Source organism: Phoca vitulina, unplaced genomic scaffold (assembly GCF_004348235.1).
Source record: "Phoca vitulina isolate PV1807 unplaced genomic scaffold, GSC_HSeal_1.0 scaffold40, whole genome shotgun sequence".
Classification (NCBI taxonomy): domain Eukaryota; kingdom Metazoa; phylum Chordata; class Mammalia; order Carnivora; family Phocidae; genus Phoca; species Phoca vitulina.
In genome coordinates, this window is record NW_022589743.1 from 18832997 (window position 1) to 18848836 (window position 15840).

Genomic DNA, 15840 nt, shown 5'->3' on the forward strand with positions numbered 1-15840 from the left:
ATTGACATCTTCACAATATTTGTTCTTCCAATCCATGAGCATGGAACGTTTTTCCATTTCTTTGTGTCTTCCTCAATTTCTTTCATGAGTATTTTATAGTTTTCTGAGTACAGATCCTTTGCCTCTTTGGTTAGATTTATTCCTAGGTATCTGATGGTTTTGGGTGCAATTGTAAATGGGATCGACTCCTTAATTTCTCTTTCTTCTGTCTTGTTGTTGGTGTATAGGAATGCCACTGACTTCTGTGCATTGATTTTATATCCTGCCACTTGACTGAATTCCTGTATGAGTTCTAGCAGTTTTGGGGTGGAGTCTTTGGGATTTTCCACATAAAGTATTATATCATCTGCAAAGAGTGAGAGTTTAACTTCTTCTTTGCCGATTTGGATGCCTTTGATTTCTTTTTGTTGTCTGATTGCTGTGCTTAGGACTTCTAATACTATGTGGAATAGCAGTGGTGATAGTGGACACCCCTGCTGTGTTCCTGACCTTAGGGGGAAAGCTCTCAGTTTTTCCCCATTGAGAATGATATTCGCTGTAGGTTTTTCATAGATGGCTTTTATGATATTGAGGTATGTACCCTCTATCCCTATACACTGAAGAGTTTTGATCAAGAAAGGATGCTGTACTTTGTCAAATGCTTTTTTTGTATCTATTGAGAGGATCATGATTCTTGTTCTTTCTTTTGTTAATGTATTGTATCACGTTGATTGATTTGCGGATGTTGAACCAACCTTGCAGCCCAGGGATAAATCCCAATTGATCGTGGTGAATAGTACTGTTGGATCCTATTGGCTAGTATTTTGGTGAGAATTTTTGCATCCATGTTCATCAAGGATATTGGTCTGTAATTCTCCTTTTTGATGGGGTCTTTGTCTGGTTTTGGGATCAAGGTAATGGTGTATGCCTTTATTCTTTTTAAAACAACCACTTTCCATTAGCTACAGTTCTAAATGTCCTTTAAGGTGGGAGACTTCTGCAAATAGCTACTCTCACCCATAATGTGTTTTCTGTTGGTCTGACTCTTCAGGGGAGCTTTATCTGTGACTCCCTGTGGTGTTGACTAAAACTATAAATAGATCACCAGAAGGATTTGGGCAAGAGCCAGGTGATAGGGAGTTTTCTTTGGTTGAGGATTTTAGCATGGGTCATAGAAGAAAAAGATGAGAGCTCATCTAACACTGAGTCTGTGATCCAATTTTTTTATTGCTTTATGAATTTATGAGAACAAAAAAAATGTTCCTATGCCATCATTATTTTAATTAAGTTTGAATTTACAAATTTATGTATGTATGTTAAAATTTTTTCTTTGCCACTTCGATTCTGCTGTTATGCAACTTACAGGTCTTTCTTTGGTACATGATGGCCTTCCCACTCACTTGATCCGTTTTAAGGATGATTTGAGTTGCTAAAACACAAGGTAAAGATGTATGACCTCTTCTCATTAGAAATTACATTTTTCTATAAAAAGGAATGTAATATTTCTAAACAGCCCTTCAATAAAATTGCTGCTTTGAGGTTTTTGCCTTTTTGGTTTCCAAATTAACTCATGGATAGATCACAAAAAGGAAAGTACTCTTCACTTTACCACCATGGCTGGCCTATTGTTTTTGACTCTTGTGTGACCTCGTGGAATTATGCGACACGCTTTTCTTTTCTCATACTCTTGTGCAACACACCTATATTTCTTATGTGATTTTGCCAAAGATGAGGAGCACTACTTTTACTTATTACTCACGTTCCACTTTAGATGCTCTCTAGTCTCCCAACTCTAACAAGGATACAAATGATTAGTGTCCTCCACCATGTGTTTCACAAACCAGTGTTCTGTTGAATGTATTCATGTGTTTTTAAAAAGGATCCCTTGTATCGTATGTGGGAAATGCTGGGTGAAGCAGTCAAATATGCTATTTAAGTGCAGAATTCTCAAAGCCTTTAATATATTCATGGGTTACAAATATCCTAGGGGAGGCCATGGTTTGCAGGGTTCCTCCAACCAACCTGACTTGGAACCCTTTCTTTCACAAAGCATCACATGAGGCTGGTGTTGTGCAGAACAACTTAGAAAAAAGCTGAAGTGGGAGCTCTACAGTCACCTTGTTTGAAGCCTTCTGACAAGGGCTTTTCCCTTTTATGGCAGAAATCATTGCTATGTGAGGTAAATAATTACTACCAAGAGTAGTCATTAGTTTACCACATAGACTCTACTTTACTCTTAATTACAGATACCATTTTTATCAAGTTGAAGACTGAAAAATATGCTTTGGTTACAAAAGCAGTGTTTGGCAAATTGATGGATTTCTAAAACTATGAGGCAGAAGGGAGAAGACAGTTGAAAACCTAAATTTTAGTTTGCTCTCCTACCTACAGCGGTATACCCTGCTGTATCCTATCTTATCAAACCTAATTTAGTTAGCTGTATATCCTACCAGAGGTAACAGTGTGTTCAAATTAGTCTCTAACTTCTTTGTTTGCATCTTGAAAATAGGATCTGGGGAGCAGGGATGGGGGATATGTTATCACAGGCGCACCTTCTATTTCACTTAGGGGAGGGGTTTTTGAGTGCTCTTTGTTGTTTTGCTTTGCTTTTCCTTCTAGTCACTGAGAAATATGACTTTATAGTTGTTCAGAAATTGTTTTGTGCTCAGTTTTTTTTCTTAATTTATTATTTTTTTAAGATTTTATTTATTTGACAGACAGAGACACAGTGAGAGAGGGAACACAAGCAGGGGGAGTGGGAGAGGGAGAAGCAGGCTTTCCGCCGAGCAGGGAGCCCGATGCGGGGCTCGATCCCAGGACCCCGGGATCATGACCTGAGCCGAAGGCAGATGCTTAATGACTGAGCCCCCCCAGGCACCCCTTGTGCTCAGTTTTGATTTAAATATTACCCAAATCTAAGATTGAAACATCCCAATTAGCTTGTAATTAATTCCTTATTTATAAAATGTCCTGTGGTTAATTCCCCCTGTTAGGGGAAGATTTACCTGCAAATTGGGCATTCTCTGACTCTCTCATAAAGTAGCACTCTACAGAATCACATGTATATTTTCTCCCAATCCCATTATATAGATTTATTTTCTTTATGTTTATCTTTATATGAAATTATTTTCATGTGTTAGTTTCTTACCTAGCTCAACCCCATCTACTAGTCTCAGATTCTTATTATAACCAAGAGCTTCATATCATTCCTTTGAATATCAGCAGCAGCTGATATAATATTATATCAATACATTATATAGTACTTGAAAATGCACAGTGCAATTTTGAAAAAAAAATTGTCAAATTATTTAATTTAAGGAGACGCTTACCAGGATGACTTTTTTCTAATTAATTGGAGCGATGTGCTGGATTTAAAAATATAGGAAAAAATAAATTCAATAACATTTTTAGGTGTCTGATTATAGAAAGACCCCTTTTCTCAATGAAAGTGTAAATCTAAAGGTTTCATAAGGGTAGTATGACCAAGTAATACGGTGTTGCAAGTACAGACACAAAGGTTTCTCCTAGATCCACTCAGGACGGCTGACTGGCCTGTCAGCATTCTGTCTACAGAGTATTGTAGTGATGGCTGCTGGCAAAGGGCTTGCCCTCCAGGAATATAGATTCTGAGGGAAAAATTAACTCATGGAAAAGACTCTTTATGGGGTAAAAGAAAATGTACAAATAAATCTCAACAATTCCAACCAGAAGAATAAATAATTCCAGATGAGCAATCCATGTGCTTTTATTTTTTTAGATTTTATTTATTTGAGAAGAGAGAGAGAGAGCACGAGCAGGGAGGGGGACAGAGCGGGAAGCAGGCTCCCCGCTGAGCAGGGAGCCCGACATGGGGCTCGATCGCAGGACCCCGGGATCATGACCTGAGCTGAAGGCGGACGCTTAACCGACTGAGCCACCCAGGCGCCCCGCAATCCATGTGCTTTTATAGTGCCTGCTATGTTAGGGAGCTTTTTATTGAAGAGATCGCTTCCTGATAGTCTTCCAATCTCAGAAAAAAAAAGCAAGAGTCCCCACTTCCTCTTTCTTCAGTGAAGAAATGGAGGTTTTCCAAGACCACACTGGGCAATGGGGACTTAAGCTATTGAGCAAAAGTGCTATCATTTGCCACTTGGGACATTTTTTTTCACACATTATTCAACCTCTCCAGTGTGCTTCCATGTTTTCCAGTCATCAACACTGATTGACTCATGTGGGGAAGAGCACCTCTTGAAATTGTCCTGTCGGATTAAAAGTGCTCTCAAAACCAACCGGTCAGCAAGGGTAGAGTAAATGCTATAGGCCGCCCACTTCTGTACTGGGTGCTGTGAGGTATAAGAAAAAGGCCGTCAGATGATAATGACCCTCAAGGAACTTCCAATCTGGCTGGAAGACAGAATTACTGTCTGTGAAATAAGAAGGCAGTAAATATGAATCTGTCCTGGATATTTGAGATGTTACGGTGTTTTGTTTATGTACTTGTATTGAGGTATAATTTTTATACAAGTAGATGCACGGATCTGAAGTATAGAGTTCAGTGAGTTTTGATGAGTGTGTACACTCATGTAAATCACAACCCTATCCAGATATAGAACATTTCCATCACCCTGAAAAGCTCCTTCATGCCCCTTCCCAGCCAAGCCCTCCCACTCCCAAGGGCAACCACTCTTCTGACGGCCTTTACCATAAAATAGTTTTGCTATTTCTTGATCTTCATTAAAAAAAAAAAATTATACAGTTGAATATGAGATTTTTACTTCATTTTCAAGTAAATTCGTAAGTTTTATTTGTCACTCTTTTGGTAACCTATTTGTAGCTATTTTACAAGGGAAAGAGCTTTTTTTATATACTTCCAGTTTTCAGATAACCTGTATAATCTTTTATAGTGGCTGAGTTACTTAGATCTACATTCGTGAGGTTATAGTAGATTATCACAAGATTCATAAGTAGAATCAACATCCTGTGCCAAACACAGCTTCAGCTACAAGTTTAAAAATTCAGTGTTCTACACAACTGTTTTATCGAGTATATTCATGACAAGTATCCATGGTCCAAAAATTACCAGTGTCCTTGAAACTGCTAAAACTTTACAATTATTAAATGAAAACTTTTGCCCTTTTAGTAGAGAAGTGTAGATACTAACTAAATTTCACAATGAGAAGGTGATAAGGTTAGATTTAACTTTATTGTCTTGGAATTTATAAACATCAGCAAACCTGCCCTATTCTTCTTTCCAAAAAAAACGTTTGGGAGAGGATCCAGCATTTTATGTTAGCAAAAGTGCTTAGACAACAGCTCGTCATATTCTTGATTGTCATGCTTTAAAAGAGAAACCCTGTGCCCTTTGGTTGCGATGTTAATTTTTCATTTCATTCTTAACTCTATACGTATCCTGTATATTCACTCTATAACTGTGTAATAGAAGGTTAGAGGAAAGAGTGATCTTTTTTTACTTTAGAAATTTTAGCAGTTTTATAATGGAATGAGAATTTGAGCAATATCTTTAAATACAGAGAGGTAAAAAGGAGAGTGGAAAATCATAAACATTTAAGAGAGAGCATAACATGAGGAAACCTGTCAGACAGGAACAGAGCCCTTAAAGAAATAAAGTTTAAAAAGGAGAATAGTGGGGTGCCTGGTTGGCTTAGTCGGTAGAGCATGGAACTCTTAATCTTGGGGTTGTGAGTTCGAGCCCCACATTGGGTGTAGAGATTACTAAAAAAAAAAAAAAAACTTTAAAAAAATAAAATAAATGAAAAGGTGAATAGTGGGAGATAGAAAAACTCTTGAAAGTCAGATAAAGGAATCCTAGAATCTGAGCGGCAGGGGACCTTGGAAACCTCTAGTCTTTGTACTCAAAGCAGGAACCCCCTCTACCACACCCACATCAGGGGTCCACCTAGCTTCTGCTCATATCGTTTCTATGGGGGAGGGGGATATTACTGCTTTTCCATGTGGCCCACTCTTGTTTTGGACAGTAGTAATTACGAGGCATTCGTGCCGTAATTCCATAATTCGTGCCATAATTCATAGGCACTAGGAAGGCACTGTCCATTTTTGAACATGTAGGTTTTTTTAAGATTTTATTGATTTATTTTTGCCAGAGAGAGAAAGAGAGCAAGCCCAAACGAGGTGGGAGAGGGGCAGAGGGAGAAGCAGACTCCCCACTGAGCAGGGAGCCCAATGTGGGACTCGATTCCAGGATCCCAGGATCATGACCTGAGCCGAAGGCAGACACTTAACCAACTGAGCCACCCAGGCGCCGCTGAACATGTAGATTTAATGACATACTCAATATACTTTAGGGAATTTGGTCTGAAATACACCTACCCATTGCATTAGGAGAGGGGCAGAATCAGTCGTTTCAAATAGAGCTTACATTTTTTACAGTTTTATTGAGATATAATCACATACCATACCATTCACCATTTTCAAGTATACAATTCATTGGCTTTTAGTGTATTCACAGAGTTGTAGATCCATTACCACAATCAGTTTTCAAAAAGAAATCCCCCACCCCTTAGCTGTCATCCTTCCAAAGCTTCCATCTCGCCCAGCCCTAGGCAACCAATAACCTACTTTCTGTTTCTACAGATTTACTTATTCTGGATATTACATGTAAATGAACTCTTGCAATGTGGTCCTTTGGGACTGACTGACTTAGCATCATGTTTTTAAGGTTCATCCATGTTATGGCATGTATCAATATTTATTTCTTCTTCTTGACAAATTATATTCCACTGTGTGGATATATCATATTTTATTTATCCGTTCATCAGTTGATGGACATTTAGGTTGTTCCTATCATGATTAATGCTGCTGTGCATATTCATGCCCAAGTTTTTGTGTGGATATGTCTTCAGTTCCTTGTGTATATACCTACGAGTGGAATTTCTGGGTCATATGGTAATTCTGTATTTAACCACTTGAGGACCTGCCAGACTATTTTCCAAAGTGACTGCATCATTTTATATTCCCACCATTAGTGTGATGAGGGTTCCAATTTCTCCACATCCTGGCCAACATTTGTTATTATCTGTCTTTTTTATTATTGTCATTCTGGTGAGTGTGAAGTGGTATCTCACTGTGGTTCTGACTTACATTTCCCTGGTGGCTAATAATGTCAAGCATCTTTTCGTGTGCTTATTGGCTATTTGTATATCTTCTCTGGAGAAATGTCTATTCAAATTCTTTATTTGTTTTTTTGTCTTTTTATTATTGAGTTATATATTCTAGGTAAAATACATACTCTATTCTTTTAGAGATGCAAGTCCCTTATCAGAAATGTGATTTGCAAGACATTTGCTCCTTAGTCTCTGGGTTGTCTTTTTATTTTCTTTATAGTGTCTGGGTCAATGTTTTTAGTCCTTTAATTCTTACGTGTTTTTCTTGTTTTTCCTGTTAAATTATAAAATTGTGAAATTTAAATTGTAAAATTCTACAAATCTGGAAACTGCAAGTCCTTTTAGATCTCTGTTCCTCCTGTAGAATGGTATATATCTATTAAAGAATGTGTCTCCACAGCTAGCCACCTCTGCCCCTAATTAGATAATTTCCTGGTAGATAATTTGATTTCATTCTTGATGAGCTATGATGGCTTATTGGTTTGTTTTCTTATAGGTGAATCGATTTAGTAAGGTGGAAGACCGAGCGATTTTTGTCACCGATCGTCACCTGTATAAGATGGATCCCACTAAACAGTACAAGGTGATGAAGACTATTCCTCTATACAATGTAAGTGTTCTCTGCTTTCTGAATAAAGGAGTCTTAACGTGGTGTTCTTGGACCACTGTGGGTCAATAGACTGATCACTACAACCTTTCGGGCTCTAGGGAGCCCATGAATCCCTGAAATTTTATGCCAATCTTATGTTTTGTACAAATGTACTATTTTCTATAAGAAGGATCCAGGCACACCTGGCTGGCTCAGTCGGTAGAGCATGCAACTCTTGATCTTGGGATCATGAGTTCAGGCCACACGTTGGGTATGGAGAGTACTTAAAAAAAAAAAGAAGAAAAAAAAGGATCCAAAGTTTCCAATAGATTAATGAAGACATTTTAAAAAACAAGCATAAGGACTCTGTATTCTACATGACCTTTCTCTATTCTTAATCCTACTTACTGCTTAAATGTTGTGGCACATAATGTATTTTCTCACTTGTTTTCAAGAGGTTCGTTTTTATAGGGAAGTGGAATTAGGAAAAAAACAGTAGAGAATTACTTCATGAAAACATTACCTTTCTTTCAGATGTAAAATTTATGCTGTTTCCAGAAGTTCTTTTCACCAGTATATTTTGCCTCTGATCTAAACCCACTCAGTTGTTCTCCATGGGGTTTTCAAGTTCTGTAATCATTTCTCATTTGAAATATGAAATTTGGTGGATATCTCCTTGAATCTCAATATGATTTTTTTTTTTTAATTTTTCTCCTGCTATATGTGGTCTGCTTTACAAGTGACTGTCTGTTCTGATTCTTGAGAAAGATCCTTCTGACTAGGAGATCTTTTTGAGTGTCAGGTGATTTTTCTGTATGCTAGTTCCTAAGGAAGGAGGTCTATTTGTCCAATAGTAGAATCTATGAGGAGTATCATTTAAAGATTATTTTAAATCCTTTTGGTCTCTGCAAAAGGGAACAGGAAACATAATGTTTGTAGTTCTGTATTGTTAAATCAGGAGTCCTGTTGATTGTGAGGTACAAAGAAGGCAAACTCTTCCTGGCTTTGCTAAATGATTTAGAATATCACTGCAGGGTTGATTATGGGGTTGCGATTTGTCTCCATTACACACACACCCCCCGCGCCCTGTACACACACATGCATCCTTCTCTCTTTCAATAGAAAAGCTAATGGATTGCAGCTAAGAAGAAAATTATATTCTAAGACACTCTTGATTGTATATGGTCTTCATAGCAAATGCTTGTAATCTCACATATCAATCATCGTTTAAGCCTAATAACTGCAATCTTAAAGTAGGAGATGAAGGAAGATACAGGAGAAAATCAGGTTTTGTCAAAGTCAAATGAAGTGTGGAACCAAACAAAAAATAAATTGCGGACTGTGTTTTATTTCTTTACCTTCTATTAAAGGGGAGATCAATCAAAGCACTTGATACAAATTCAATAAATAGCTAAACAACCCTTTGAACTGAAGTTATTTTCCCAAACTGCCATCCTTTTTCATGTTGACTGGTATGCATTTATAGTCACTGTTCCCCTTCATCAGTAGCATGGTTGTTAATGTATCAATAATAGCATCTAATATAAAAATTAATGATGTTTAACAATCGCAGTAAAGGTAAACAATGTCAATAGGATGGGTACACACTATCATGGATGCTATCAGTACTCTGCCCATGTTCCCCTGTATTCCCTTATCATTTCTGTGCACACCAGCCTAACTTCCATCAGCCAACATCCTTGTCCAAAGGCTGCCCTTAGGCTGCCAGAACTCATTTTGCCTGCAGCCTACCCACAGGTGGTAGCTGATTTAACACTGGGCCCCATTGGCCGTCTTCCCATCCCCGTACCACCTCCCCACACCTTGCCAGCGTCCCTGCACCTCCCAAATCACTTCTGTGTGTTTATCAGCCTTTATCTCGGGGTCTGCTTTTGACAGGAACCAACCTTGGAGGAGTGGCTGCCTCTTAGGAGGGACCAGGTTGAATGGGATAGGGGACTTCCAACCATATCTGTAAAATGGTTTTTGAGTCTGAAACAAATATGGCAGAATATTAAGTATTGATAATGAAAACATGAATCTTTGTTATTTTATTCTTTATACTGTTTGCATGATCAGACTATTTTGAAATTAAAAAACAGTTTAAGACAAGGAACTTTAAAAAAAAATGATAATGCTAATAAGAGTAATGCAGAAAGTGGGAGAGGAGAAAGGAGATGATGTTGGTTTTAACCATGTTGAGTTTTTTCAGGCACCAGTGAAACTTGGAAGTATACAATCCACAGATAAATTGGAAGTCTAATACAGGGGGGAAAGAATTCAGCACTTAAGATAAAAATTTAAAAGCGGATCCACGTATAATTGGAGGCTGAAATTATGAGTCTAGAGAGAGAAAGGGGGCAGATGATTCAAGAACATTCCCTGTTAAATGGTGAGGAAAGAATCGCTGAAGGAAATGGAGTAAGAAGGAAATCTCTGAATGGGCCTCCATTTGCTCCTCTCTTTCATGTGCTGAATGAGCTGTGGCTTCCCTTCAGTTCCATAGGTTATGAATTATTCTAGGAAAGAAAAGAACTATAGGAACGTTGTGTTTCAGAATCAAGTTGGAAAGTTTCCAGAAGTAAGAGTAGTCAGTAAGAACAGACAGCTGAGGGTCCCACACTCCTCCTTCTGCACAGGCTCCTTTCCTGTCTCACTTAAGCTTTTCTGGCTCCAAGGAACAGATTGTGACCATACACTCTCTTGAGTAATGTTTTGTTTTTAACGAGGATACACATGGTAGTAAGGGAGAAGAATCTCACAAAGACCCAGGAAAGGCTACCATTCAGCATTTAAGGCCGCTCTCCGGGACCCTGTTATCCTGGAGCCCCCACAGCAATGAGTGCTTAGAGAGTCTGCATTCCTGCCGTTTCCTGGGGCTCTACTTCTCTCTGGGTGTCTTCTTCCTAACAGCATCCTTGCCAGACAGCACAGGCTAGCGCGAGGCTGGGGTCTACATGGGCCAACCCAGGAAACCACTGGAGTGTCATCCTGCAGTAACATATCCAACACAGTCTCCAGCAGAGTCCTCACCATAGCAGCCAATTCTGCATGACCCACGTTGGTACCGCAGTTCCTTCTCAAGCACTTGTTCATCTGTGTACCCTCTTCCCTGACTTTTCCTAGTATAGCATGGATAATTACTACAGTTCATTTAGGGCATGATTGATCTCACCACTACAATCTTTGACTACTGTCCTTAGGCCCAAGTCATCTTTGGACCTTGGTCACAGATCACCCTGGGGTGGGTCATCAGGAGAGGTGTGATGAACAGAGACTTCAGGAGACTTGCATAATGGGGAGTTACACCTGAGTTAGAACAGCAGTGCAGGAATTACCTTCATTTGGGGTTTTAGCCAGCTATAACCAGATTGTCTCGTTACAACCTTTACAGTCTCAGTGACTAAACTCTTCATTCAATAAGTGATTACTGAGAACTTATTATGTGCCAGACATATAGGTATTGTGGCACAGAAGCATTAAAATAGTCAAAATTTCTGCCCTTATGGAACTTCAGTGGGGAGCAGCGGACTCTACGTTTATGTATATATGTGTGTATATATGGGTATGTATGCATGCGTGTATATGCACACATGCACATCATATAATCCATTAGGAGGGGATAAGGGAAGAAATAGAATAAGGAAGGAAGATAGAGGATGTGAGAGTTGTTGTAATTTCACATAGGGTGATCAGGCCTCACTGAAAAGTTGACATTTAAGCAGAGACTTGAAGGACCTAAGGAATGAGCCGTATGTTTACTTGGAGGAAAAGTATTTGGGGCACAAGGAACAGCTAAGACACAGAGACATGAGCAGGGAGGAAAGAAAGAACCTTCTGGGAGCTGGAAATGACCAGCTCCGTAGCTTGAGCTGGTAGTAGTTACACTTGTGTATACATATGTTCAAATTCATCAGGCAGCCTCCTTGAGATTTATGTACTCTACTGAATGCGTGTTATATATACTCAGTAAAGGGGGAGGAAAGGGGCGCCTGGGTGGCTCAGTCGGTTGAGCGTCTGCCTTCGGCTCAGGTCATGATCCCAGGGTTCTGGGATCGAGCCCCACATCGGGCTCCCTGCTCGGCAGGGAGTCTGCTTCTCCCTCTGCCTCTGCCCCTACCCGTCCCCACTCATGCCCTCTCACTGCACTCTCTCCTCAAGTGAGTAAAATCTTTTTAAAAATAAAATCTAAAAAAGGGGGGAGGAAGAAAGCTATCTGTGAAGGAGGATAGAGGAGGGAGGGTAAGCCAATGAGAAAGGTGAAGTAAACGAGGCAGGTGATCACTGAAGCCCCGGGGAGATTTGGACACATGATGACACGCGAACCATTACTGTACAGTGTGTGGAACACATACAGTCACACTTGCTCTCTCCTCCATCTAAAGAAGAGTACGTCCCGCTCCCTTGCGCTTGGAGAGGCAGCCCTCGCTGTTCCTCGGGGGAGAAGAAGCCACTAACTAAACCAGGGTGGGCACCTGATTTCAGGGAAGCCAGTAACCTTGGGGATGGCCCAGGGTGGAAAGCTCTAAACTCTACCTCTGTTACAGACCCTCTGTGTTCCTCATATTGATCAGATGTGCTGCTTCTCATTTTTTCCAAGGTCAATTTTGCTAGAAACCTATTGTATTGATTTCATTACCTTTTCATTGACCTCTGCTCTTGTTTTTCCTTCTCCAGTCTCTAGATTTACTCTGTTCGTTCTTTTTCTAGCTTTTTGAACTGAGGGATTAGCTGCTCTCATTTTAAGATTTTACTTTTTAAAAATGCATCAAAGACCATAAATTTGTGTTTAGAAATGGCTTGAGCTGACGTTCACATGTTAGAATATGCGGTACTGTCCTTGTTCAATTCTAATTATTTTGTCATTTCCATCGTGAGTTCCTCTTTAAGCCGTGTGGTTGAGTGGTATATTTTCAAATTATCATGTGTGTGGTAATGTATGATACGTGTGTATGTGTTTTCTGTAGGACAGAGGGAAGTCCACAGACTTTAAGTTCATCGACTGCTCGTGAGACAATCTGTTTCATATATATTTTAACGTCTCCAACACCTCAGGAAACTGTTACCCTGCAGTCAACATTCTACTGCACTGGCAGTATCCCTAAATTATTTTTTAAAGATAAGAATTCATCAGATCTCTATCTGTTGTATTGTTTCTGATCAGTTTCTGTCAACTTGAAAACAAAACATGTTGCAGAATTTAAAACAGCATTTAGGGGGGCGCCTGGGTGGCTCAGTTGGTTGAGCATCCAACTCTTGATTTGACTCAGGTCATGACCCTCAGGGTCGTGAGATCAAGCCCCCGCATAGGGCTCCACGCTCAGTGTGGAGTCTGCTTGTCCCACTCCCTTCCCCTGCCCATCCCCTCACTTGCTCTCATGTGTGGGCACACGCTCTCTCTCTTTAAAATAAATAAATCTCTTTTTTTTTTTGCTTTTCTTTTTTTTCTTTTTTAATATGTTAATCACCATACATTACATCATTAGTTTTTGATGTAGTGATCCATGATTCATTGTTTGCATATAACACCCAGTGCTCCGTTCAGTATGTGCCCTCTTTAATACCCATCACCAGGCTAACCCATTCCCCCACTCCCCTCCCCTCTAGAACCCTCAGTTTAAAAAAAGAATTAAAAACAACATTTAAAGAGAGAACTAAAATTAAAATCAAAAAGAAAAAACAAGGATAACCATTTTTCACTTTATGACTTAGAAATCTTCTCTGCCATTGCCCCATTATTCACTCTTACCATATTTCTAACAGGTCAGAACAATATTATTAATACCCTGTGTCAAAACACAAAACAGTCCCAGTCCTGTTTCTCTTTGAAAATGAGTGTCTGAACTGGAACTTAATATATCTTTGCTGTTTTATTCCATTTTTGGTGACAGTATCCCATGAGAACAGAGATTTTCAAACTTTTTCATGAGGCTTGGGATAATTTAAGTAAATCTGAGATCACTGGATTAGCAGACCCTTGGGTTATCTTATTGGCATGTGGTATATCCCCTACCAGCTGTTCACATCTGGGCAAGTATTTTAACTTTTTTAGTAGCGTGTACCCTACATGCAGAAAAGTACACAAATCTTAAGGGTAGAACTTGATGAATGATCACAAAGTGAATTCACCCATGTAACCGTCACCAAAGTCAAGATACAGGCCATAGGCCATGATCTCATGACACCCTTCGTGTTCCCTCCAAGTCACTATCTCTTCCTTCCTTCTCAAAGACATAATTTCGCTCATTTCGAACTTCATTCAAATGAAGTAAAACTCTATTATCCCTGTTTGTGTGGCTTCTTTCAGCGTTATATATTTGTGAGATTTCTCCATGTTATTTCATCTAACCCTAGCTTGCTCATTTTCACTGTTCTGTAGTATTTCCTTGTGAAAATATACCACAATTTGTGTATCCATTCATGCATTGATGGATGTTTGAGATTTTTTTTTTATTCTTATGCACATCTTTTAGTGTTTACGTGCATACATTTACGCTGGACAGATACCCAGAAGGGACACTGTCGTAGATAATTCCAGGTTTCCAAGGCAGTTGCACTGACTTACACCTCCACCAACAACATCTGACAGTTCCAGGTGCTCCCATGTCCTCCCCAATACCAGCTACAGATGGTCTTTTAAATGGTCGCTATTTTGGTAGGTATGTGGTAGTTACACATTGTAGGGGCTTTTCCCAGCCTTCTTGAGGTATAAATGATATATTACATTGTTTACGTGTAAAGTATACAACGGGTGGATTTGATACATATTGCAAAATGATCACCACCATAGCATTAGCCAATAGCTCCATCACACCACAGAATTACCATTTCTGTTTCATGGCGAGAGTATTTAAAGTCTACTCACTTGGCAACTTTCAAGTATGTAATACAGTATTATTAGGTATCATCACCATTGCTGTACAGTAGTTTCCTAGAACTTACTCATCTTATAACTGGAAGTTTGTGCCCTTTGTCCAACATCTCCCATTTCCCCTACTCTCCAGCCTCTGGTAACCACCACTCCATTCTCTGTTTCTGAGTTCGGCTGTTTTAGATTCCACATGTAGGTGAGATCATATAGTATTTCTTTGTCTGGTTTTTTTTTTTTTTTTCCATTGGGTATGATGCCCTCAAGGTCCATCCTAGTTGTTGCAAATGGCAGGATTTCCTTCTTCCTCGTGGCTGAATAATATTCCATTATGTATATATGCCACATCTTTATCCATTCATTTGTTGATAGATATGGATTGTGTTTTTTATTTGCATTGCCTTATTACTAAGAAGGTCTAGCACCTCTTTGTGTGGGGTCATTTAGATGCCTTTTGTGAAATGCCTGTTCAAATCTCTTGCCCATTTTTCTATTCAGTTGTCTTTTAAAAATTGATTTCTAGTTCTTTCTATATTCTGCATAAGTGCAGTTAAAGGTGTTGCAGATATTTTCTCTGACTCTGTGACTTGACTTTTCATTCTTTGAATGGTGTCTTGGAACAAAATGGTTTATGTTAATGTAGCTCAACTTACCACTTTTTTCCTTTGAGGTTGATGCAGTTTTGTTTTTGTTTAGGAAATCATTCCCTATCCCAAGGTCATGAAGGTATTCTTTTCTGGTATATTCTGTACACTTCATTACTTTACCTTTCACACTGATATCCACAGTCCACTTAGAATTGATTTTCGTGTGTATGTGAGGCTATAGCCCTTCATTCATGTTTCCTCATGTGGATAAACTGGCCTAGCACCACTCATTCGTATCCAGATCCTTTCCCTTCAATTTCACCTTCCTCCCAACGTATTGTTCTCACTAGCTACATCCATATGAATGGAGAGAGAGCTGAGCATGGTGGTAAAGCAGATCTCATCAGAAGCAACAACTTAACATTTATTCATTTTCTTTGTCAAACTGTCAGATTCCTTTGGGGGTCTAATAGGTTCAGAAGTGAATGAAGCCCATACCCTGTCATGGGGCAGTCACCACTCCACTATGGTCCATGTGGCCATGCCTGAGTCCAGTATGCCAAGTCTTTGGATTCACCTAGAAAAAGTTGAAGGCTGTATTTTATGTAAGTCTCCTGATTAAATGCCATGCAAGCCAAATAAAACACATCTGTAGGCCCACAGGTCACCTGTTTGCTAATACTGTTTTAAAAAGAT

General features: G+C 39.3%; 1 protein-coding gene across 1 annotated transcript in view; it reads left to right on the forward strand.

Annotated features, from left to right (window-relative positions):
* MYO1D (myosin ID) overlaps positions 1–15840 on the forward strand; it is a 354208-nt gene that overhangs the window by 221871 nt on the left and 116497 nt on the right. Inside the window, exon 21 of the mRNA XM_032429253.1 lies at positions 7597–7710. Within this exon, the coding sequence (XP_032285144.1) occupies positions 7597–7710 (114 nt within the window). The remainder of the gene's footprint in view (positions 1–7596; positions 7711–15840) is intronic.